The 26,705-nt window shown below is 48.4% G+C and overlaps 1 protein-coding gene across 3 annotated transcripts in view; it reads right to left on the reverse strand.

The window, feature by feature from the left end:
* Positions 1 to 26,705, reverse strand: part of TEX49 (testis expressed 49) — a 92,186-nt gene that overhangs the window by 31,767 nt on the left and 33,714 nt on the right. For all 3 annotated transcript variants that reach the window (XM_030196839.1, XM_030196837.1, XM_030196838.1), the window contains exon 3: positions 22,165 to 22,309. In XM_030196839.1, the coding sequence (XP_030052699.1) occupies positions 22,165 to 22,309 (145 nt within the window). The remainder of the gene's footprint in view (positions 1 to 22,164; positions 22,310 to 26,705) is intronic.

The following is a 26,705-nucleotide window of genomic DNA, read 5'->3' on the forward strand; positions in this document are numbered from 1 at the left end:
GCCTGCCAGACTTGCTTGTCCTGTTTGAGCCTGCACAGCACCCGTAGCTGCCTTGTGATTGCTGCAGCTGAATCTCAGCTGCTGCTGGGCTTATTAGCCATTTGGAAACTCTCTACTTTGCCTTTGCATCGCCTAAGGCCCTGGTATGTTGGGGTGCTGGTGCACTTCTGCCTAGTCCAGTTTATAGTCTCTATTCTTGCCTGATTCTAGTTTAGTTTTTGTGTAGCTTTGTGTTCTGTATTGCTTGTGTACTGTATTGCTTGTTTCCCAGTCTTGTTTCTTGTTTGTATGTCTTTGTCTAGCTCTAGGTTGTCTGTGTTTCTGTTTCAGTGGCTGCATGGCAGCTTTCAGTTCTGTCTCTTGTCTATCAGTGTTTGTTCCCTGTTTCAGTGGCTGCTTGCAGCTTTCAGTTCTGTCCTTTGTCTGTCTGAGAGTCCTAGTCTAGTATTCTGCCTAGCCTCCCTGTGTATTCTAGACCCTATGTGTATCCTGCTGGTTTCTAATTCCTGCCCTGTCCGGTAAGTCCTGCCAGCTACCTGCACCCAGGGGCTCAACTCCTGAGGAACGGTGGTCAAGTGCAGGTGAAGTCTAGCTGTCCCTGTCAGAGTTCTGACTTATCCCTGTGTGGGGTGGTTTTGCCTGCCGCTGCCGCTCTTCGGCAGTGGTCTAAGGGCTCACAATCCTAGTTCCTGCTTTGGAAAACGTGACACAGATAGAAAAAGAATTATGAAATAAAGGGCAAAACTCATGCCTTAGAAATAACAGAACCAGAACAATACAAACATTTGAAATTACATAGAACCCAGAAAAACCAAAACCATCACAGAAGGGCAGGCTCTGGACTGATCCTTTGGGACTAAAGGAAAGAAAATTATCAGGTAATTAATTTTTTCTTCCATTATGTCCCAAGGATCAGTCCAGCGAAATGGGATGTACAAACCAATCCTTAAGACAGGATGGTCTGCAATATCCCTGCAGTGAGAACCATGGCCCCAAAGGAAGCATCTGCTCGAGCAGACACATCCAAACGGTAATGCTTAAAGGAATGAGAAGAAGACCACGTCACTGACCAACAGATCTTTGCCAACAAAATTGTCCTAGGCTCTGCTAAAGAAGTCGCCAAAGACCTGGTAAAATAAGTCTTGACATGCATGGGAGCAGATCTACCCCTCAGAATGTAAGCCAAAGAAATAGCCTCCTTAAGCCATTGAGCCACTGTCGCTTTAGAGGCCAGCAACCTCTTCCGAGGTCCCGCAAAAAGCACAAAAAAATGATCAGTCTGAAATCATTGGTAGCAGAAAGACAGCGCATAAGGACATGCTTCACATCCAACAGTTGCAGGGAAGCATAGTCTACAGAATAGGCCTCCCTGTAAAAAGAAAGAAGAAACACAGTCTGAATAACATGAAAAGTAGACACAATCTTCGGCAAAAAGGACGGAACTGTCCATATGGAAACTCCCAAGTCAGAAAAGCGGAGAAAGGGATTCCTCCAAGAAAGAGCTTGAAGCTCTGAAGCTCTCCATGTCGACAAAATGGCAACTAGAAATACTGCCTTTAATGTAAGATCTTTGATAGTTGCCAAACGAAGGGACTCAAAGGGGGCCTAATGAAGAGCCTTAAGAACCACTTGAAGACTCCATTGAGGACAAATATTGCAAAGAGGGGGACATAGATGAGTGACTCCCTTGAGGAATTGCACTATATCAGGGTGAGCAGCCAATGAGGCATTCTGTATCTTGCCTCTATGACACGCCAACGCTGCCACCTGAACCTTGAGTGAATTGACAGCCAAGCCTTTTTTGAATCCCTCTTGAAAGGAAGGATAAAATTTGAGACAAGAAAGCATGAAATGGAGAAACACCATTCTGTGCAGACTAGCTTTCCTTGTTCTTATTGGCTGGATGTTTTTCGTTTTGTTGTTACTGACTGGTAATGTATGAGTTTTTCTGGAATAATTGATTTTCTTGCTGATTTGTGGGTATGGTTTGTGCTGTTCCTTTCTTGGCTTTTAGTTTTGTAAACTGCTTAGATCCATTGGTTTGGTACATGCGGTATAGCAAGGTTTATAATAAACAAACAAAACACAGAGCTAAACACCTTTTTATAATGGAGGAAAAGACCTAAAAAAAAAAACCAACGTGGTACTTCACAGAAATTCTCTAATATATAGTAACCACTGGGTATCTGTCATCATGAGTCAAAAACCTCCCATTTTTTATAATTTTTCATTGTATATATTTACTTTACTCTTTCAAAAACTTTCTTCATTAAAATCATAACAAGCAGGAGCAATAAAAATGAAGGACACTTAATTAACTTAATTATCCCAATGGGGTCCCGTTTCGTCCATCGTTTCTTCAAAGGACATATAGCAATACTTCATCACTCAATTATTGTCCATTCACCATCTTCTATACATTTTGCTTCATTATTTTATATAGAGCAAGGCTCCGCTAATAGCTTAAGGACGGTGTTATCATGCACAGCAGTAACATGACTCCAAAAATATTCTATCTTATTCATCAAATCCTTCAATTTAATGTTACAGCATACAGATAAAAATGTCAGAAAAAAGCACTGATAGTCCTGTATAATGCACTCAGTTTCAGAGAATCTTCAAAGATGGTGCCAGCACTACAACGCCGACACCACATACATATCAGCTGACTGGCTCCATTTAACTACAGCGCCTGCATGGATCCAAAAACTGTGATAGCCAACAAACTCCACTTAATTATGGAGAATGTCTAGGCTTCTACAGTGAAAGTTCTTATAGAAACACTACCCATTCAATCATGGTATTCAAACCTACAGTTCCAAAGGTTTTAGTTTAAAAATCCAATGTTGCTTACATTGAAGTAGAAGATGGGCATGATTGCCTCCTCTAATGTTAATCTTTATCTGATCAATAACAAAACAGCTAACCTGTCACGTCTGTGGTCGTGACCCCTCTCAGACTTACCTTATTTCTGGGGGGTCAGCTTCTGAGCTGGCTTCTGTCTGTCCTTTCTGAGTTAGTTCTGTCTCTGTGTGCTGGCTGCTTCCAGCATGGCTCTAATTACTCCACTATACTGCACCTGTGTGTGTTGCCTGAGTTAGCTCTGCCTCTGTCTCTGTGTGCTGACTGCTTCCAGCATGGCTCTAATTACTCCACTTTACTGCACCTGTGTGTGTTGAGCCTCTCTATGCTTCAGTATGCCTTCTGCCTGCTTCTTGGTTTGTGCTCCCCTCGCCCTCTGGTGACCAAAACCGGTGGCTGCCATAGACTGTCTTGCTGTCCCTACCCATTCCAGGCTTCAGCCCAGTCCGGTCCGGATCTTCCAGACTGCCAGACTTGTCTTTCTTGTTTGTGCCTGAACAGCACCCATAGTTGCCTTGAGATTGCTGCAACTGAGCCTTAGGTGCGGATGGGCTTTATTAATCACCTAGAAACTTCTGTGTTTGCTTTTGCATCGCCTAAGGTCCCTGGTATGCTGGTGTGCTCTGTGCACTTCTGCCTAGCCCAGTTTATTGTCTGAGATTCTTGCCTGATTCTAGTGTAGTCTTTGTGTAGTTTATCTTGTACTGTATTGCTTGTTTCCCAGTCTTGTTTCTTGTTTGTATTTCTCTGTCTAGTTCTTGGTTGTCTGTGTTTCTTGTTTAGTGGCTGCCTGGCAGCTTTCAGTTCTGTCTCTTACCTGTCTGTGTTTCCTTTCTTAGTGGCTGCTTTGCAGCTTTCAGTCCTGACCCTTAAGCCTGTCCATTTCCTGCCTAGTGTAGTATTGTCTGTCTGTGAGTTCTAGCCCAGTTTCCTGCCTTGCTTCCCATGTATATTCCTTTTCCCTCTGACCCTTAGTCCTACCCTGTTCAGCCTAGTTGGGTTCCAGTTCCTGCCCTGTCCGGTAAGTCCTGCCGGCCACCTGCACCTGGGGGCTCAACCCCTGGGGAATGGTGGTCAAGTGCAGGTGAAGTCTAGCTGTCCCTGCCAGAGTTCTGCCTTGTCTCTGTTGTGGGGTGGTTTTGCCTGCCGCTGCCGCTCCTTGGCAGTGGCCCAAGGGCTCACGAACCCAGGTTCTGCCTTGAAAGCCTGACATAACCTGAGAAAAAGTATGCTTGGCAACCCTACATCTGTCTGTTCATCCTGGCCAGGTGGATGGTAGTACACTCCAATCACTATCCTTTTCCCCTTTACACATGGAATTTCAATCCATACGGATTCCAAGATGTGTCTTGTTTCCTACAGAATTTTCAATCTATTTGATTCAAGGCCCTCCTTAACATACAATGCTACCCCTTCACCAATTCAATCCACCCTATCACTAGGATATAATTTGTACCTTGACAGTGTCCCACTGGTTATCCTCCTTCCACCAGGTCTCAGAAATGCCTATTATATCTAACTAGTAAAAAAGGCCCATTTCTTACTCAAATGAAATGGGCGCTAGCAAGGTTTTCCTCGTAGTGTGTATGTTTGAGAGTGTGTGTGTGTGTGAGTGACTGTGTGAGAGAGAGAGAGTGACTGTGCGAGTGTGTGTGTGTGTGTCAGAGAGAGAGTGAGACTGGGTGCGAGTGTGTTTGTGACAGAGTGTGTTGTGTGTGTGTCAGAATGACAGTGTGTGCGAGTGCATATGTGAGACAGTGTGAGAGAGACAGTGTGTTTCACACAGATACAGTGTGTGTGAGACCGAGAGTGTATGAGACCGAGAGTTTACAGAACCCCCTTCCCCTCCCCCTCCCTTTCCCCTTCCCCCGTCTGAGTTCCAGAAACCCCTGCCACTTCTTTTCATGTGAGTTCCAGGACCCCCCCTGCCACTTCTTCCCATGTTCCCTCTCCCCTTCCCACTCCGCCTCTCCCCCCTCCCCGAGTTTCTTGACCCCTCCCCCTCCCCTTCTTTCCTTCCTCTTCCCATCCCCTCCACTACCCCCTGATCCAGGACCCCCCTCCCCTTCCAGGACCCGCCCCTACCCTTCAAGTGGCTTTCCAGGAATCCCTTCACCCCCTCGTGTCGTTTCAAAATCCCCTTCACCCCTCTTCATTTCAGGACCCTCCTCTGTCATTTCAGGACCCTCTTCCCCCCCTCTGTCATACAAGACCCCCCCTTCCCTCCCCTGTCGTTTCTGGACCCCCCTCCCCACCTCTCTGTCCCTACCCCTCATAACAGCCGTCTGTTACTTAAACGTTTTTACCTCCTGCACGCAGGGACGCCGCTTCACACAGCCTCTTCTTTCGCTTCTGTTTCAGCTGTTCCTGTGGTCCCGCCCTCAGATTGTGTGCTTTATTTTTATTGCTCCTGCTTGTCATGATTTTGATGAAGAAAGTTTTTAAAATAGCAAAGTAAATATGTACAATGAAAAATTATTAAAAATGGGAGGTTTTTGACCCATGATGATGGATACCCAGGGGCTACTATAGATCAGAGAATTTCTGTGAAATACCATGCTGGGTTTTTTTTAAGGTCTTTTCCTCCATTATTAAAAGGTGTTTAGCACTATAAGTTTGATTTCACTATATTGTGTTTTGAATGTGTTCATATCAAGTGGGTGGAAGTTAAAGGTTTATTTTAATAAACCTAAACATCTAAATTTCTTGCATTTGTTACCAACTTTTCTTGAGCCTGCAACTGAAGACCTCTTACATTTTTCCCCATTTCTTTTTTCGTTTCTACCCCTTGTCTACAACCCTCTCCAGGTTACCCAGTGGTTCCACTGGCTCTCTCCAAGGCTTCCTGCAGCGCTCTCTCACAGCTCAATCCCTCCTTCCTGTGGCTAAGCAGCCTTCCCATTGGTTGGATCCTACCACAGTCTCTGTACTGAAAGGAGGCAGGATTAGAGAGCTATAAACTCTGAAAAATATCCAGAAACTCAGCTATTATTCTGGCTTTGAGACATTTAAGGGTCAATATTCAGACAGTGGCGGTAAGCTGCTTCCAGCCACAGGCTGAACTAATCCCAGGGCATGCATGGCTCCCAGCACTGAATAACTGGGGATGTTTGCCAGCCAGTATTCAGATTGGTGCTCAGTTAACTTGCCACATAAATTAGAACAACTGTTTTGCTGTCCTAACTTTATGTGGTTACTTAGCTGGTTGGCGGACTAAAAATCTCCACGAACCAGCTAAGTTGCCACTCTGCCCTAACTCTGTCCCTGGCCCTCTGGTTAAGTGCTACTAAATATTGGGTACTGGCTTGCTCAACAGGGTTTGATTATCCCTTTTGAAATCGGCCCTTTAATTTACAAAGGTGCAGAATCCTGAAACAATCCAGATAGCTGGAAAATCATAGCCTCTGAGTCCTGACAGCACTCTTCTACACTTAGGGGCACTAGATACATGCCTAGTTTGCCTTTGCCTTAAACTGGTCCTGCCCCTGGTCCAGGACTATTGCTACCATAACTAAGCTGAGAGAGTTGGGTGAAGAATATAAATAAAGGAAAAACTGCTACGTGTATGCAATTGAAAGTGCCAGATCCAAGTACTGGTTCTGACTGACCTGAAAGCCCAAAACAGCAGAAGGAAACTGCCAGATAAAAAAAAGAACTATCATTGGGAACCACAGACGATTGCCCTAAGTGCGGGCACGTGGGGGCCTCCCTGGGACATATGTTCTGGCTCTGTGCGGGTGTGACTCTTTTCTGGACAGAGCTAGGAAAGCAAATATCAAAAATGTGGAGGGTACAGTGGAAACCAACACCAGGACAGCTTTTTGATGTTTATAACATATGCGGTGGCTCGCCAAAGGGACTTAAGGCCTTTCTAAAGCGAGCAATATTGATGGGCAAACGGAGCATACTGCAACTGTGGCTACAACCGGACTCGCCTGGAATCCCACAATGGTGAGGAGCCATTCCTATGGGCTGACTGCTCTGTGTGTCAAGCCTCTGTTTGGTTGCAAGGTGATTGCTGCAGCTGTGGCTCTGGTGTTGAAGGGCTTATTAATCACTTGGAGACTACAGTCCTGGCCTTTGCATCTCATCTAAAGGTCCTGGTGTATAGAGTGCTCTGTACACAGTTTCAGTGTTTGCTCTGTGTGAGTTTCTATGTTTGTTTAGACTAGTTAGCTTAGGCACCGTCTAGCTTGTAGCCTGTGCATAGCTCTGCTAGTTCTCTGTGTTTGTTTCCAGTGCATGACTAGTTAGCTTAGGCACCGTCTGGCTTGTAGCCTGTGCAGACTGCCAGAACCCGGACAGTCCCTGCCTGTCTGCCTTGCCTCCGCCTAGGTGCCAGGGGGCACTCCTGGATCTTCATTCCTGCTGTTCCTGCTTGCAAGTTCCAGTTCCGGGTTTTCCTGTAAGTCCTACCGGCTGCCAGAACCTGAGGGCTCAACCCTCGGGGAAAGGCGGTCAAGTGTAGGTGAAGCCTAGGTCCAGTGTGTTCCAGTCCAGCGGGTTTCACTCCTGTATGTTCCAGTCCAGTGGGGCCACTCCAGTGTGTCCAGGCTAGCGGGCCCCACTCCAGTGCGCACCCGTCCGGTGCGTTCCAGTTCCGAGTATTCCTGTGTAGAACTCCAGTCCGGGGTTCCGGTCCAGGGTTGTCTCATCTCCACCTGGAAGGTGATCTTGCCTGCCACTGCCGCTCCACGGTAGTGGCCTATGGACTCACAAACCCCGTGCTCCCGGGGAAGAAGCCTGAAAGGATGCCAAGGTCCCCGAGAGCGCGGCAAGCGCGAGAGACGCGACAGGATGCAAAGGCCATGAGTTCGGCGAGATCATCGGTCCAGGTGGGCTTCATGCCCATAAATTCGTGCCCTATGGACAATCCGAGGGGAACTTCTGATTTTTTTTTTTATTCCAAGGACAGCCTAGTTTCTTTTTTGGATCCCTATTTAAGGCTATGGGAGTACCGAGAGGAACTTCTGTCGTATCCAGCCTTTAAGGCTACTCCTGAAGCAGCAGCGGAAAGAAAGCATGTCTACTGGAGTCTGGTCCTCTATAACCCAGTTTCTGACATGGATTCGGCTATCACGCTCTGCGAGTACCGCCTCAGACTTCTGGAAAACCCAGCTCTGCGGGATACTCCGGAGGCTGAGATCGAAAGAAGACGCCGGGGACTTCCTCCGCTCGAGCCACCTCAGCCGAGCAGTCGGTCATCCTATGGTGGGTTGGCTCTTCTTTACGACCCCAGTCCACCTGTGTCGAATCCAGTTCGAGGAGGGAGTCCAGTGGAACCTCCAGCTAAGCCACTGAGTTCGGGCCGAGGGACGGTCCTGACCATGTCTGTGAAGACGGGCTGAGTGAGGCGTCGGACCAAGCCCCTGACCCCAGTTCAAGTAGCGCTGCCTCCTAAGCCACTGAGTCCAGTCCAGGGGATGCTTCATACTGAACCTCCTATTCCAGTCCAAGTAACGAGGAAGCTTAAGTCTCCGAGGCCAGTCCGAGGAAAGTGTTCGATGGAGCCTCGGATTCCTATGCAAGTGGCGCTCCAGGTCGAGCCTCCGGTCCTCGTTCAAGTGGCACGCCCTTTGAAGTCTCCGAGGCCAGTCCGAGGGAAGCTTTCGATGGAGCCTCGGATTCCTATGCAAGTGGCGCTTCAGGTCGAGCCTCCAGTCCTCGTCCAAGTGGCACGCCCTTTGAAGTCTCCGAGTCAAGTCCGAGGGAAGCTTTCGATGGAGCCTTGGATTCCTGTTCGAGCGGCGCTCCAGGTCGAGCTTCCGGTCCTTGTTCAAGTGGCAAGCCCTCTGAAACCTCTGAGTCCAGTGCGAGGGGTGCTTCTGACGGAGTCTCCGAGACCTGTGCAAATGGCACTCCGGGTCGAGTCTCCGGTTCTTGTCCAAGTGACCCGTCCAGTCAAGCTCCGAAGGCCAGTTCGAGGGGCACGTCAGATCGAGCCTCCGATCCCTGTCCAAAGGGTGTGTTCTGCCAAGCATCAGTTAAAGTTCCGTCCCTGCCAGGAGGCAGAGGGCGTCGCGAGTTGCAAGTCCAGTCAAGATGCTGAGTCTGGATCGAGTTGCAAGTCCAGTCAAGATGCTGAGTCTGGATCGAGTTGCAAGTCCAGTCAAGATGCTGAGTCTGGACCGAGTTGTAGTTCCAGTCAAGATGCTGAGTCTGCACCGAGTGCAGAGGCCAGTCGAGATACTGAGTCCATGATGTGCTGAGTCTGCACAGAGTGCAGAGGCCAGCCAAGATATTGAGTCTGCTTTTGAGGATGAGATGACGTTCCAAGGGCACCGTGATAAACTTTGTTCTGATCCTGCCCTGGGGAATATTCCTGAAGCTAAGGCTAGAGAGACGTCCCAGTCTGGTCAGAGGGGTGCGTCCAGCCTTGCAGCTGAATCTCTTCCCGGTTCCAGGTCCGACCAAGATGTTGAGGTCGTCCTAAGTTCCAGTGTCCGTCAGGAGGCTGACCTTCTGCTGAGTTCCCGTTCCAGTCAGGCTCCTGAATCCAGTTCCAGTCAAGGGGTTGAAGCCAGTCCGGCTAGCTCCAGGTCCATTTCTGTTCAGACTTCTAGCTCCTGTGAAGATGGGAATGCCACTTTGAGCCTCAGCCCAGCTTCTGATGTCAGCTGGGGTAGTGACTCCAGCTCTGTTCCTGTCATTTCATGGATTTGCCAAGAGGTTCAGGACATTGTGGGTTCCCTCAGGGGAGGGTTACTTTTGAATTGTGTTCCTCTTGATGCATCCATGTTCCTGAGGTTGCCCCGTGGTGACTCGAAGGAGCTTCCTGGTCACAAGTTCTACTTTTGTCTGCCAGTTTTTTACTTCCTTGTGACTTCCAGCCCAGTGATCTATGTCTGGCTTTTGAGACCTATCAGGAAGTTTCATCATAGTTACCCCTGGATACCCGACCGCCTCCGGGAGACCGAGAGGGGGGTCTTGAGGAAGGGATACTGTCATGTCCGTGGCCGTGACAACCCTCAGACTTACCCTGTTTCTGGGAGTCAGTGTCTGTGCTGGCTTCTGCTTGTCTCTGTGTCTGTGTCTGTCTTAGGTTCTCTCTGGCTCTGTGTGCTGATTGCCCTACTGAACCTCACCTGTGTGGGCTTTGCCTCTTCCAAGATGGCTGCCGCCTCCTCCTCTTTGCCAGTATCCAAGATGGCCCCCGCTGTTCCTTCCTATGGGCTGACTGCTCTGTGTGTCAAGCCTCTGTTTGGTTGCAAGGTGATTGCTGCAGCTGTGGCTCTGGTGTTGAAGGGCTTATTAATCACTTGGAGACTACAGTCCTGGCCTTTGCATCTCATCTAAAGGTCCTGGTGTATAGAGTGCTCTGTACACAGTTTCAGTGTTTGCTCTGTGTGAGTTTCTATGTTTGTTTAGACTAGTTAGCTTAGGCACCGTCTGGCTTGTAGCCTGTGCATAGCTCTGCTAGTTCTCTGTGTTTGTTTCCAGTGCATGACTAGTTAGCTTAGGCACCGTCTGGCTTGTAGCCTGTGTATAGCTTTGCTAGTGCTCTGTGTTTGTTTAGACTAGTTAGCTTAGGCACCGTCTGGCTTGTAGCCTGTGCATAGCTCTGCTAGTTCTCTGTGTTTGTTTCCAGTGCATGACTAGTTAGCTTAGGCACCGTCTGGCTTGTAGCCTGTGCATAGCTCTGCTAGTTCTCTGTGTTTGTTTCCAGTGCATGACTAGTTAGCTTAGGCACCGTCTGGCTTATAGCCTGTGTATAGCTTTGCTAGTGCTCTGTGTTTGTTTAGACTAGTTAGCTTAGGCACCGTCTGGCTTGTAGCCTGTGCATAGCTCTGCTAGTTCTCTGTGTTTGTTCCTAGTGTTAGACTAGCCGCCCTTCTAGCCACTATCCCGAGACTGTGATTGTTCCTAGTGTTAGACTAGCCGCCCTTGCTAGCCACTTTCCCAAGACTGTGATTGTTCCTAGTGTAGACTAGCCAGCTTAGGCACCGTCTGGCTTGTAGCCTGTGCATAGCTCTGCTAGTTCTCTGTGTTTGTTCCTAGTGTAGACTAGTCAGCTTAGGCACCGTCTGGCTTGTAGCCTGTGCATAGCTCTGCTAGTTCTCTGTGTTTGTTCCTAGGGTAGACTAGCCAGCTTAGGCACCGTCTGGCTTGTTAGCCTGTGCTTAGCTTTGCTAGTTCCCTGTGTTTGTTCCTTATACTTGACTAGCCAGCTTAGGCACCGTGTGGCTTGTAGCCTGTGTATAGCTTTGCTAGTGTTCTGTGTATGTTTTCAGTGCATGACTTGTTAGCTTGGGCACAGCTTTGTGGTTAGCTGGTGTATAGCTTCCTAAGTCTCCTGAGTTTGCTCTGTGTATGTTTCTTGTGTATGACTGGTTTGCCTGGGTATTGCGTTTCTATTAGCCTGGGTACAGTTTACTAGTCATTGTGTGAAACCTGCCAACTGCCAGAACCCGGACAGTCCCTGCCTGTCTGCCTTGCCTCCGCCTAGGTGCCAGGGGGCACTCCTGGATCTTCATTCCTGCTGTTCCTGCTTGCAAGTTCCAGTTCCGGGTTTTCCTGTAAGTCCTACCGGCTGCCAGAACCTGAGGGCTCAACCCTCGGGGAAAGGCGGTCAAGTGTAGGTGAAGCCTAGGTCCAGTGTGTTCCAGTCCAGCGGGTTTCACTCCTGTATGTTCCAGTCCAGTGGGGCCACTCCAGTGTGTCCAGGCTAGCGGGCCCCACTCCAGTGCACACCCGTCCGGTGCGTTCCAGTTCCGAGTATTCCTGTGTAGAACTCCAGTCCGGGGTTGTCTCATCTCCACCTGGAAGGTGATCTTGCCTGCCACTGCCGCTCCACGGTAGTGGCCTATGGACTCACAAACCCCGTGCTCCCGGGGAAGAAGCCTGAAAGGATGCCAAGGTCCCCGAGAGCGCGGCAAGCGCGAGAGACGCGACACAATGCTGTATGTTGGAAAAGAAGAAAGTAGGAGATCTGGCCTCAAAGAGGGGAGACCAATTTTGTAAAACCTGGCTACCCTTTTGGGATACACTAACACCTGTTGCGAGAAGCAGGATCCTGAACTGTTAAATGGATCGTAAGGGGAGAGGGAGAGTAATGGGGGGGGGGGGGGGGGAAAGAAGAGGGAGGGAGGGGAGGGGGGAAAAACAAAAGATGGCATGCATCATAGGGCGCTTGCTAAGAGCTCAACGAATTGTATGATGTTATGTTACATTATGTTAATTAATGTGTTGTGGTGTGTGCCACCAATAAAAATTATTAAAAAAAAAAAAAAAAAGAACTATACATAGAACCCACATTGTATGTGAAGCACTTCATTTCATGTGTTTGTTGTACACTCCATGGGGAACCCTTAATCGGTTGGACCCAGGTCATAAGAAACACCTATATTGAAGAACTGCAGTCCCTGCCTTGAAAACACAAGTCCTCAAGCACTGAGATTTTAATATTTTAACATCTCCTTTCTATCCCAAATTTATGAGACTCTGACCTTTACCACAAGGACCTGCCTCTAACTAGAGAATTACATTTCTTACTTCTATACAGCGAAGTTACTTACCTGTAGCAGATATTCTTCGAGGCTAGCAGGCCACTTATTTTCACATGTGGGTGACATCATCCACAGTACCCAGTGCGGAAACGCTGCCCAGTGCACTGTATCTTTAAGAGCTTGAGGCAGCGCTGCTACCACATGTGCATGGGTGCCTACTCACCCGACTCATGAGCGTAGGACCAATTAGTACAATAACACAGCTAAATGAGATAACTCCAAGGGAAAGTGGGAGGGTATGTGAGAATAAGTGGCTTGCTGTCCTCGAAGAATACCTGCTACAGGTAAGTAACTGCTTTCTCCAAGGGCAAGAAGGCCAGCTTATTTTCATAAGTGGGAATCCCTAGCTACCAAGCTCACAGAAAACACAAAATTAAGACAATAGGAACTAGCAACGGCGAGGTCAAAGAAGTCAATTAACCTGAAACTATATACATATGGTTGTGAGAGTGCAGCCTAAACAGAATAAAATGGGCCTAGGAGGGCAGAGCTGGACTCTAGACCCCAAACTAATTCTGCAGAACTGTCTGTCCAAACTAACTGTCGAATCGGGTGTCTTGCTCAAGGCAATAGTGGAATGTGAATGTGTGGTCTGAAGACTACATTGCAGCCTTGCAAATCTCTTCAACAGAAGCTGATTTCAAGTGGGTTACCAGTATCATCATGGCTCTGACATTGTGAGCCTTAACATGACCCTCAAGAGTCAGCCCAGCTTGGGCATAAGTAAATGATATGCAATCTGCCAGCCAATTGGAAATTGTGCATTTCCTGATGGTGACCCCCCATCCTATTGGGATCAAAAGAAATACAAAACTGGGTGGACTGTCTATAGGGACTAGTCCGCTCCAGGTAAAAGGCCAATGCTCGTTTGCAGTCCAAAGTGTGCTGTGCGCTTTCACCAGGATGGGCAGGAGGTTTGGAAGAGTGTTGGAAGGATGATAGACTGATTTAGATGAACCCCAATGCTACCTTAGGCAGGAACTTAGGGTGCATGTAGAGAACTACTCTGTTATGATAAAATTTTGTGTAAGCTGGATCCGCTACTAAGGCCTGACGCTCACTGACTCTGCAAACTGAAGTAACTGCCACCAAAAACAAGACCTTCCAAGTCATCAGCTGAGTTAGAACAACACTGAGATCCCATGACACAGGTGGAGGTTTGATAGGGGGCTTTGAAAACAGCAGACCTCTCATGAAGTGGAGGCTGTCCAGAGATGAAGCCTACCTTCTACATGGTGATGGTAAGCACTAATTGCACTGAAGTGAACCTTTACAGAGTTAGTCTTATGACCAGAATTAGAGAAGTCTAGAAGATATTCAAGCAGGGTCTGTGTAGGGCTAGGAAGAGGATCGAGGGCTCTGCCCTCACACCAAACCTCCTCTGGGAGATGCAACGAAGCAAATTCTAAATTCTCAACATGCAGGTTATGAGGGTCAGACACTGGAGGTTGGAATGTAGAAGAGATCCTTCGTTCTGCATTATGAGGGTCAGAAAGCACTCCAATCTCCAAGGTTCTTTGGAGGATAATCTCAGAAGAAGTGGGAACCAGATTTGCCTGGGCCAATATGGGGTGATTAAGATCATGGTCTTGCCTGAGTTTCAGCAAAGTCTTCCCCACAAGAGGAATGGAAGGATATGCATACAGAATTTGCCCAATGTAGGAGGAAGGCAACCAACGCTAGTCTGTCATGTGCTCTGGAGCAGCACTGAGAGACTTTTTGGTTGTAAGGAGTGGCAAAGAGATCCACCAAGGGGGTGCCCCACTCTCAGAAAATTTTGTGGGCAATACCCATGCATTTGCATGACCCTGTTCAGTCTGTCAGCCAGGATGTTGGATTTTCCCACTAGGAATGAGACTATGAGAGCTATCCTGTTCTGGACAGCCCATTGTCACATCCTGACAGCTTCCTGACACAGCGGGTATGATCCCATACCCCCCTACTTGTTGGGTAATACATTGCAACATGATTGTCTGTTTGAATGAGAACAATTTGGTTGAACAGCTGATCTCTGAAAGCCTGTAGAGCATTCCAGATTGCCTGGAGCTCCAGAAGGTTGATGTTAAAATACGTCTCCTGAGCTGACCAAGCACCTTGTGAAGCCCATCTAAATAAGCCCATTCTAAGTGGGATGCATCCATCGTTAGCACCTTCTGAGGTTGCAGAATTTGGAATAGAAGTCCCATGGTCAAATTGGATTTAAATGTCCACCAGAGGTGTGATTGAACTAACTCTGGAGTTAGTCAGATGACATCCATTAGGTTCCCCAAGGCCTGACACCATTGGGAAGCTAGGGTCCACTGAGCAGTTCTCATGTGAAGATGTGCCAAAGGAGTGACATGCACAGTGGAGGCCATGTGGCCTAGTAACCACAACATCTTCCAAGCTGTGATCTGCTGGCTGGCATGAAACTGAGTGGCCAGAGCAACTAGAGCATCTGTTTTTGGCACAAGGAGAAAAGCCCAAGCCTGCCATGTATCTAGCAGGGCTCCAATGAACTCCAATTGTTGAACTGGGAGCAGATGGGACTTGGGGTACTTTAAAACAAACCCTAGTAGCTCCAGCACCCAAACAGTTCTCTGTATAGAGTCCTGAGCACCTTCCTTCAATGTGCTCTTCACCAGCCAATCGTCCAGGTAGGGAACACATGGACTCCTAGTCTGCGTAGCGATGCTGCGCCTACTACTGAGGGCATTTGGTAGAAACCCTGGGAGCAGATGTGAGGCCACATGGCAGGAAGTGCTACCAAGTGATGTGTTCCCACCTGAAATCTGAGATACCTCTTGTAACCTGGAAGAATCAGGATATATGTTTAGGCTTCCTTTAAGTCCAGAGAGCATAGCTAATCTTGTTCCTTAATCATTGGGAGAGAAGGGTACCTAGTGAAACCATCCTGAATGTTTCTTTGACTTGAAATTTGTTCAGGGCCCTCAGGTCTAGGATGGGATACATCCCCTCCCCCTGTTTTCTTTGGCACAAAGAAGTACCTGGAATATAATCCCTGTCCTTTTTCCCTTGGTGTAATGGGTTCAACCAAATGGGCCTTTAGAAGAGTGGAGCGTTCCTCTGTGAGTACCATCTTGTGATGAACAACACTCTTTGGGACAATTTGGTGATCTCCTTCGCCAATGTAGAGCGAAACCGAGATGGACTATTTGCAGAACCCATCGGAGGTTATGAGGGGCCACCTTTCTTGGAAAAAAACTCAGCCTCCCTCCTACCAGTAGGTAATCAGGTACAGTTACTTTGATTGTGGCTTTGCTCTGCTGGAGCCAGACAAAAACTCGCCCCTTGTTTTGACTGGGGAGTCGGTTGGGCCTTTGCACATGCTGTTGACGAGAACGAACAAGCTGGGACTGAACTTACTGAGAGGGGCGAGAAGTGTATCTACGCCTTTGGGAGTAGTAGGGACCTCTCTTCAACTTGCTCAAAAACCTCCTAGAAGTGAAGGGTGTAGAAGGCACTTGCATGAAAAGAGTGTTGATGGTATCAGTGTGTTTCTTTACGAGGTCTGCTACCTCCTCCACCTTCTCTCCAAAAGATTATCTCCAAGGAAAACCTCTGCTGGACTGCCGGGTCCAAAGTCAGAGACACGCAGCCATAAGAGTCTGCACATCGCTATACTTTGTGCAGAGATCTTAGACACAACATCAAAGGTGTCATACATACCCCTGGCCAGGTGACTTTTGGCTAAATTGACGACCCAACCCAGAGATTGCAGTACTGAGACCACTCTGGCTGTAACATGATAACTCTCTTCTGCAGAGTCCGCTCTGATGAGCCAGTCGTCTAGGTACGGGTGAACCCGGATACCCTCTCGCCTGAGAAAGGCAGCTACTACCACCATTACCTTTGAAAAGGTTCGGGGAGATGTGGCGAGGCCAAAAGGCAAGGCCCGAAACTGGAAATGTTTTCCCATCACCGCAAAACGCAGAAACCTCTGGTGCGGGGGCCAAATTGGTATGTGCAAGTAAGCTTCTTTCAGGTCCAGAGACTTGAGAAACTCTCCTGGCTGTACCGTCACAATGACGGAGCGCAGGGTTTCCATGTGAAAATGCCACACTCTCAGAGACTTGTTGACTTCTTTTAAGTCTAGAATAGGCCGAAAGGACCCTCCTTTTCGCGGCACCACAAATTAAATGGAGTAACGGCCAGAGCCGAGCTCGGCGGGAGGTACCGGGCACACCGCCCCTAGGTGAATCAAGCCTTGTAAGGTCTCCTCTACCGCCGCCCGTTTGGCGGCAGAACTGCATCGGGACTCCACAAACATGTCTCTTATCGGGGCATTGAATTCTATACTGTAGCCATCTCTGATCAGGTCCAGGACCCACTGATCTGAGGAAATCTTGGCCCACTCCTCGTGAAAGAGGGAAAGCCATCCTCCTATAACAGGGAGCGAGGAGAGGGCCGGCGCACCATCATTGAGAGGGTCACCCTTGAACAGGCCATGAGCCAGCTGCTGCGGAACACTTGTCTGAGCGAAAGGAGTTCCTCTGCTGAAAACGGGCACGAGAAGTGAACCCAGCAGAACGCCCTGGGCGGTACCTTCGAGCTTCTCTGAAGCGAGGTCTGTAAGAGGAGGGAACCGCCTGATCCTTGGAGGAAGGCCGCGGCCTGTCCTCGGGTAAGCGCTGGGGTTTAGCATCCCCCAGGCCTTTAACAATGTTCTCCAACTCCTCACCAAATAGGAGAAGGCCTCGAAGGGCAACTTCACCAACCTTTGCTTAGAGGCCAGGCTGCGAGCCACCACCGCCACAGCCATCTGTTTAGCCGAAGCTCTGACCAGATCATAAAGGGCGTCAGCCAAGAAAGACAAGGCCGACTCCATCCGCGGTGCCACCTCCGCAAGGGGCTCCACTCCATCTCCGGGCTGTTCCACTGCTTGTTGTAACCAAGCAAGGCAGGCTCGGGCAGCATAACAGTTGCATGCAGACACCCGTAAGGATAGGCCTGAAATCTCAAAGGACCGCTTTATAGCTGATTCAAGGCATTGGTCCTGCATGCCCTTCAGGGCAACTCCTCCTCCAACCGGGAGGGTAGTTCTCTTTGTCACAGTTGTGACTAGGGCATCCACTTTAGGCACGGCTAGGCACGCCAAATTCTCCTCAGAGGGTATAATTACCCCATAGCCCTGGCAACTTTCAAAGGCCCCTCGGGGTCTGCCCATTGAGCTGAAATAAGCTCTTGGATGGAGTCATACAAAGGAAAGGCTCGAGCAGGCTTCTTAGTAATTGTCATCCTCAGATTAGAAGAGGAGAGCTCAGCACTCGCAGTATCTTCAATAGAAAGGGCCTGCAATGCATTAGAAATCAACGCTGGCAGCTCATCGCGGTAGAAAATCCTCACCGTGGAAGGATCATCCGGATCCAGTGGCAATCCTGCACCTTCCTCTGGCTCTCCAGACCATGAGGGCCTGCCAGACCCCTCTGACTCCTCACATCCCGAAGCACGGGGGGGGGGGGGGAACGGGGGTGCGCCACTCTCTGAAGGGGAATCCACCCTTCTGCGCTTTTCCTGCGGCCATCTATCAGGGGAAAACGCACCTGACGGTAATTCAAGGCCGGGCTCTACTGGAGGGGACACAGGCAGCCGGGCCGATTGAGACCCCTGCGGGAGAGCTCTTTTTAACATAAATGCTTTATGCAGCAACAAAACAAATTCAGGGGAGAATGGCTCACCCTGGCCTCCCGGTTCCAGTCTGGGGGAAATTACTCTCATATTAGCCTCCATTCGAGGCTCCCCTCCAGGCTCACACCCCTCCGCCTCAGCGGGGGGTCACGCCATGCTGTTCCAAAATGGCGCCTGCTGCCAGCTCCACAGAGCGGGAAGAAACCTCGCTCGTCATGCTTGAGCCGGCTCTGACATCAGAAGAGCACGATTTACAGAGCCCTGCTGCTGATCTGCGCTTGCCACAACGGGAACAGCGCTTTACCACCTCCGCAGCCATCGTCGAAAACGGCGGTAAATTCAAAATGGCGGATTCGCGCCAAAATCGCCCCAAACGCGGGCCCACCCCGGAGGAGCTTCAAAATGCTCTTACCTCTCCGGATTGAGTCGACAGAGCTCTGATCCGCTGCACAACTGAAGGAAAGCCTCTTTTCTTGGATCGCAGCGCTACAGCGCAAAGCGACTTTTTTTTTTGTTGATGCTGTGAGGACAGTTGGAGGCAACAGCGCAAGAGGCAACTTTATTCCACTCCGGAGGATCAGTAGCGTGGGAAAGGCAGTGAAAGGGCGAACCTATGTGCCTGCATCCACAGCGTGGGAAAAGACAGAGACAGGGCTTACCTATGTGTCTACATCCACATCGGGGGCCGGGTAAGGCAGGGAAAGGGCGAACCTATGTGCCTGCATCCACAGCATGGGAAAAGACAGAGACAGGGCTTGCCTATGTGTCTACATCCACATCGGGGGCCGGGTAAGGCAGGGAAAGGGCGAACCTATGTGCCTGCATCCACAGCATGGGAAAAGACAGAGACAGGGCTTGCCTATGTGTCTACATCCACATCGGGGGCCGGGTAAGGCAGGGAAAGGGCATACCTATATGCCTTTAAAGTGGGCACCATCAGCCACAACACCCCTGCTACAACTGGCAACAGCACAGGAGCCACCCCAGGCAGATTTCTGAAGGAGCTTGAACAAGCTGCGACCACCCTGCTGGGGAGATAGAGAATACTGGAGAGGCAGATGGAGCTAGCTGGCCATGAGGACTATGGTTTTTCAGTGCTCTCTATCGCCCCCTGCTGGTTGATGGACACAACCCACTCGTAATGGATTCATCTGCTTGATGACAAGGAAAGAGTGAGACTCTTTCCTGCCCCCATTGCCGCAGAGACCACTACACCATCAGGGCGGGCAGCAAAGTCGGACTCTAGTACGCTGGAGGGGGATGGGCAGCATTACTGTGTGTGTGAGGGGGCAGGTTTTGGCACAATATAAGTTGGGGGGCAGGTTTTGGCATATCATAAATCATCACAAGGACAAAATATAAGGAAACCAAAGGACTGCATTAGGGGCTTAAAGCCCATTTAGTTATGTTAAAACAAATGAGAGATCTGCATGAAAGAAAGTATTTATTTTTTTATTATTTTGACTTATGAAAATCACTTGTCCCTGAAACATGCTCAAAACACAATAATCTATTTGTATAAAAGAGATGAGATGAAGATGTGATTCCATATGCCTCAATGAAAGAAGAGTTTAATTTTACTTCCTATCTTTATAACACTAGGCTTCCCAAGGCAGATTACAACAACAGTCAAGATGAACCCATCTGTAAACAGGATATCCTCACTGAAATTTGGCCATATATTACTATATTTATAGAACAGTGTAGAAAAAGGAACACAAAATATAGCCTTTATTAGTGCTGTTTCCACAAGTTACAATAATTTTTAAGCAGTTTTAGTGATATTCAATTTTATTTCATGATATTTATATCTACATATGGGAACCTTTCAAATAAATTAAAAAGCTGTCAAGTAAAAAAACAAAAACAAAAAAAAGTTTGTTCTTCACCTTTTAAGGCACTGGGCTGAAAAAGGGTGCGGGATGGGAGAAGGGGGGAGGGAGAGAAAGGAGATGCTGGACCCAGTAGGGGGGGCGCCAGAGACTCAAACACCAGCCCTGTCTGATAGTAACAGGGACTCCTCCTAGGCTTGCCAAAAGTCCTCCTAGCTGAGGAGGTAGAATCAGAAGGCACTCAGTGGGAGAGAGAACAAATGGTATATGTACGTTTCTTGATTTTCTGTGACCTCATCAACCTCGTCTCCAAAAAGGTTATCCCCCCGGCATGGGGCATCCGCCAACCGCTGCTGAACAGAATGTTTCAAATCAGAAACGTACAGCCATGAGAGTCTGCGCATTGCTATACTCTGAGCAGAGATCCTGGATGCCACGTCAAAAGTGTCATAAGTGCCCTGGCCAAGTACTTTCAACATGCTTCTGCTGCTTGGCCATCTAGTGAAGTGATTTGGCCTGCTCCGGATGAGGCGTCTCAGCCAGGTCCATCAACTTGCACACTGAGTTTTGCAAGTAGATGCTTGTGAAAAGGTCTGGAACATCTTTCTCCCAAAAAAATCCAGGATTCCAGCTTCTCTACCTAGGGACGCCAAGGCATAGTCACTTGGACTCCTGACTCTTTTAAGAGTGGACTCCACCACCATGGAATTTTTGAGAGCAGACTCCATCATCATAGAATTGTGAGGCAACTGAGGCTTATAAAATCCAGGTGTGCTGTGGATCCGGTACATGGAATTGATCTTCTTGGGCAGTACCATGACCAACAGAGGGGACTCCGAATTCCTAACGAGGACTTCCTGGAGTACCTCATGGAGAGGGTAATCACAGCCTCTCTAGAAGGAGATGTGTAGTCCAGGATGTCAAGCATATTGGCCCTAGGCTTGTCCTCCACTTCTAAAGGAAATGGAATGGAGTCAGCCATTTTCTTTACAACAGATGAAAATGAAAGGCTCTCCAGGGCAGACTTTCTCCTTTCAGGTGGAGGGTTCAGAGGGTATCCCATAGGGCTCATCTGAGGAAAAGTACCTGGGATCTTCCTCTGACTCCCATGAGTGCTCATCGGTGTCAGACAAAACCTCTCTATGGGAGGGTCAAAACAGAGCCTGCCTCAATGCAGAGGAGCCATGTCCTTGAGAATTGCGTCAAGGAGTCTGTTCCCGTCTCGACTCCACAAAACATTCTCCACTGACATCCAGAGGGTCCCGTCTTGGGTGGCAGTCGACACTGGGGCCGCACCTCAGGCTAAGGGCCAGGCAAGGCCGCAACAGGAGACAGGGTAGGCGCAAGTACCCCCAGTGCTGATACACACCATTGCTTAAGGCCATCAAGCAGCTCAGGAAGCAAGGCCCGGATGCGCTTATCAAGGGCCAACATCAGGAAAAGCTGGGGTTCTGGTTGAGAGACAGGTTACAGTTCCACCGGGGTCAATACTGGAGCCGGCTGGTGACTGGTGGTAGAAGAGCACATCAGTACCACTTGTATGGAGGAAAAGTGGTCCTCCTGGCACTGACACTTCTCAGATGCTGAATCCCTCGACACCCCAGAACTCGGCCCCTTGCATTTTTTAAATCTCTGAATCGGCAATGCAGTGCCAGTATGCAGTGCCTCACATCTGTGAAACAAGCAGATCGCCTCTGGCCTTCCCTCGCTGTGTCCCTCCCTCGCGGAAATAGGAAGTTACATCAGAGGAGGGCAGGACACAGTGAGGGAAGGCCAGGTGGCAGAGAGAAGGGGGTTGTCGAGGGAGCTGAATGTAGGTAGGTGGAGGCCAAGACTGGGGACTGCAGAGGAGAGGTAACATCGGCGTCGGCAGCCTGAATAAAAGGACAGGTCAGGAGCAGCGGGAGCGGAGCACCCCCCCTTTGTATTTACACCTGGGGTGGACCACCTCCACCACCCTGCCCTTGGTACGCCACTGGGGGAAGGACTGCTATTGCTTGATTTGGCTGCCGCTGCTGTTCATTGAGAGAAGCAGCAGCGGCAGTTGCTGGAGATTTGATAAGCGGCAAGGGGAAAAAAAGGTGCTGGTACACCGTACCAGTGCATACCAGCACAAAAAAAGCCCTGCCAGCACCCATACTTTTGGGTCGCAGAGGAGTTTTCCCCACACCACCACATCACTGCTCATTCAACACAGTAAGATACTGTCACCATGAAGGAATGTCACTAGCATGAAATAGGGTTCTTTCTCTTAAGATTTTTGGAAGACAGCAATTATTTAAAGAGAAGATGGAACAGAGCTAGCAAGAGTCTTGGGTTTCCTACGCAATACTCACTTGGACATTGGGCTCCAGACCCTTGGGTAGCGGGGAGTCCGAATCCAGGCTTCTTCCTTCTCCAGTTGGATTCTGGGGTCCTTTGGGATCCACCAGCCATACTGCTGAGAAGTGGTGAGTGGGGACCTGTATGTCTGATTTGGTGCTGGAAAAGAAAACAAATGTTGACACCTTTCTTGTAGTGTCTAAGCTGATGTGGGGGCAGTGAGTTGGCACTTTGGACATCTCTAGAGATAAAGAAAAAAAAAAATTACCTAAATGGACTGGAACTGGAATCTTGCAGAGTGTGTAAGCACTGCAGACGGTGGCATAGCTTCTGCTCCTAACAACCCAAGATTTATTTTTAATAGTAGTAAACCAACAGTTTCAGCTTATATTCACAAACAGGATGTAACTATAAGGAAACATTTTTCTCATGACTAGAGAATGACACGGGGCCAAAGACTGTCCCCATGGGTTCTGTCTCCAACCCCACTCCATCCCCGTAGGCCCTGTCTCTATCCCCGTCCTGTCCCCACAGGCCCTGCCCCCATACCCGTGGGCTCTGTCCTCATCTGCAGGAGCCTCTAACACTTATGATTTATATTTAAATCTTTTTATTAAAGTATAAAAGGAACAATATGCTGTGGAACTGTTATTTATAAATCACAAATAGAAAACACTAGTAACAACGAGCAACTGTAATAAACCTCCCTCTCCCCCACCCTCTACCCTTCCAACCCCAACAATAGCTGACTTCTACTACCCCAAGGAATCCTAATCCACCCTGTTAAAATGTCCAGGGGTACAAAATACAACCTGTTCTGTATGCCCTAGCGGGGGAGAAATGTGCCCTTTGAAGAACTTTAATCTGTGAATGAATAAGTCATCAACAATCTCAGGATTCAGCCTAGCTCTCCTGTCCTCCACAGTCCTTCCTGCAATAGAAAATGTCTTCTTAGATGTACTGGTAGCAGGAAACGTACAGAATCCCCCATGCAAATTTCACTAGTTGTGGCCAGCATGTTTGCCTGTGTTTCCAAAAAATCAAAATATCATTGTCTGCATCACTCAAACATAAACAACAGTCCAGTTCATTAACAGGCTTCAAAGTAGAAAATGACATTGGGACAGTACCCAGAGGCTCTGTCCCCGTCCCCATTACCTCAGATCCCCGTCCTCATGTCATTCTCTACTCACGAAAAATCCTGACAACCAACGGATCCTCCCTGGGCATCACGGCTTCCCCTTCCTGCTCCAGGAAACCAGAATCCTCTATCTCAATGTCACTGAACCCTCAACTGACATGGGAAGCAATGAGTCATCTACCTCATCACCCCAGTCCATGCGACGCCACTTTGCCATCACAGGAGCGGGTACCAAACTTGAAACTTCTCCCCGAGGAGGTCCCCTGCCTTCCAGGCCTAAAATACCCCCCCCCCCCCCCCCAGCACTCCGCACAGCCTGGAAGGGGAACCTTCAGAATAAGCTGCAGTGGACTTGAAGCGCAGGAAGAATCCAAAATGGTGGTGATTCCTGCCAAAATCAGGTTCGCCGCTGTAGAACCTACTGGTAAGACCTGCTCTGCTCTGGACGTGCCCTGCTCCCCCGACAACTCCGATGCCACTGCTGAAGATGATTTTGGCTCCCCACAGAGCCTGCACTGCACCCTGGGTGCTTCTATTCCCCGGCACTTGCACAAGAGGCATCACAGCATCTTGGCTACACATTACTGTGGTACCTGAATGGTAAAGAGAGCACAATGGGAGGGCAACCCCAGAACTAAGACCTCTCTGGCACAATACACCACTTCCCTGACCCCCTCTGGACAGTCACCACAATACCGTTCCACAGCCCGGTCTCCCTTCACTGCAAAGTGGGGTTTTTTTTAACCTGGTTGCTGCAGGGTTCCAGGCACTGAAGTCTGCTGCCTATACACAGCAGCAGAGGCACATAGCTGTCCACTCCAAATGGAGGGCAGGGGAGGGGGAAGGACCCTGCCACCTGGATGTAGCACCCCAAGACGGAAAACAGGGCCCCACTGGACCCACACTACCAAAAGCACGATAAGGAACCAGTGGTACAGGGTTGTTTTTTTTTGTTACATTTGTACCCCGCGCTTTCCCACTCATGGCAGGCTCAATGCAGCTTACATATACAGGTACTTATTTGTACTCTTTTACTTCCTTTTCAAAAAAAAAAATAGTATTAAGCTTCCAAAAGTTAGAAAAACAAAGCCCAAAGCACTCCACGGGGCCTACCAGACCAGTCAGCCTGCACAGACTGCATGTCTACCCTCTGCTGGAGACTGAGAAATACTGACTGGTTGGGGTTCTGCACAGGATACATATTCAGTGTTCAAAGTCAGGTGCTCTCTCAGTCTCCCTCTGCTAGCAGGTGTGCGTGCATAACCCAAGCATCTTGACTGGTCTGGAGGGTTGCTGAGGAATAAATAAATTTGTTCAGAATGCTTAGGCTTCTGCTTCTATTTTAAAAACAATCATATATAAAAGTATTAATTCAATGAAAAATAATTGTCCCTCTTGGCTTGGGATAAAGGTCTATGAGATTTTTAAGATACAGTTCACTGACAAAACTACAGGCACTGACTGGTTTAGCTCCTCCTATAGCCAACAAGTCAGGTTTTCAGAATATTCCTAATGAATATATGTGAGAGAGATTTGCATACCTGTCACTTCTACTGTATACTAATCTCCCTTATGCATATTAATTAGGAATGGCCTGAAAATCTAATCTAATGATAACCCTTGAGGAGTGGGAGTGAAGATCAAGGTCCTGTAACCTTACAGAAAATAAGATGTTCATCAAGCCTCCAATTCGTCTCCTGAAAGAAGTACCCCATAGATATTAAAAAGAGAGATCCCTTCTTTCATACTTACTCCCAGAAGTACAAGGTTGGAATTCCCAAGCATATCAAATAATTGTCAATGGGTCTGTTCTCCAGAAATTTGTCCAAATCTTTTGGAGACCCAGTTATACTACTAGCTTTAACCATATCCTCCAACAACAAATTCTATTATTTGTGAACTGACTGAAAAAAATTATTTCCTTAAATTTGTTAAAAATCTTACTTCAGTGGTTCCCAAACCTGGTCCTGCAGACAACCCAGCCAGTCAGGTTTTCAGGATATCTACAATGATATTCATGAGAGATTTGCATACAGTGGGGGCAGTGCATGCAGATCTCCCTCATGAATATTCATTGTATCCTGAAAACCTTACTTGCTGGGGTGCCTCCAGGGCCAGATTTGGGAACCAGTGCGTTAGTTTAATGGAGTGTCCCTTATTGTGATTTGAAACAACTTTCCCTATTAATTTGTTCTACACCTCTCATGATTTTATAAACCTCCACCATATCGTAACCTGTTTAACCTTTCTTTGTAGAGGAACAGTTCCAATACTTCTTTCAATGTTTGTTGACCTCTGTACCTTTTCTAGTGGATAAGTAACCTAATGATTAGAGCAAGAAGCTGAAAACCAGGGAAGCCTAGTTCAAATCCCACTGTATCTCTTTGTGATCTCCGGCATGTCACTTCACACCCCCCCCCCTCCAAATTGCCTCAGGTACAAACTTATGTGTCGGGATTCAAAAGCACTTATCCAAATAACATCTTGGCAATCCAGATAAATGCTGCTGACTGAGATATTCATAGGCACTATCTAGATAGTGCTGGGATGGAGCATGGACAGAGCTAGGGCGGAACTTATCCAGAGAGTTGCAATATTCAGTCTGCCTTCCAAATAGGACAGATAGAAGGATGTCCTTATTTAGATAAATTATCCAGATAGCAGTCTGAAAATTGCCACACTAAACAGGTATTTTTGACCATTATAGCCAGCATTTAAAAAGAATGCAGACCATGACAGCTGAATATTATTCCATGTAAGCCTTCTGGGAACAGGAAAATACTTACTGTATATGACTGTAACTCACTTTGAGCTACAACTAAAATCCAAAATTTCTTCTCCTTTCCCCTTCCTTCTTAGGGCATGGGATAACCATCCTTATATAATAAAACGCACCTTCAACATTCTGAAGCTGACTGCATGGCTGAGGCATTCCTGCTCTCTGTATCTATCTCCTGAATTGACATCACGTACTTCCGGGTTCCTCACAAGCAGAAGTGACCAACCACACGAGGTTTCTCAGCTTCAGAATGTTGGAGGTGCATTCTATTAAATAGGATTGGTCAGTTCCTTGAAGCACAGCCAGAGCTCAACGTCCTGCACAGTAACGCTCAGACACCAGAGAGGGGGGGGGGGGGGGGGCTGACACCAGAGAGAGGGAGGGAGGGGGGGCCTGACACCAGAGAGGGAGGGGGGAATCTCTGTCACACACACACTCTCTCTCTCTCACAGTCAATGTCTTTCTCTCTCTCACTCTCACACACTGTCTCTCACACACTCTATGTCTCACACTGTATCACATTCACTCTATGTGTCACACAGTCACTCACACACTCTCTTGGTCTCATACACTCAGTCTCACAGAGAGTCTGTGTCTCACACACACTCTCTCTCTCGCATACACTGTATCTGTGT

The sequence above is a fragment of the Microcaecilia unicolor genome, chromosome 3 (genome assembly GCF_901765095.1).
Source record: "Microcaecilia unicolor chromosome 3, aMicUni1.1, whole genome shotgun sequence".
Taxonomy (NCBI): Eukaryota; Metazoa; Chordata; class Amphibia; order Gymnophiona; family Siphonopidae; genus Microcaecilia; species Microcaecilia unicolor.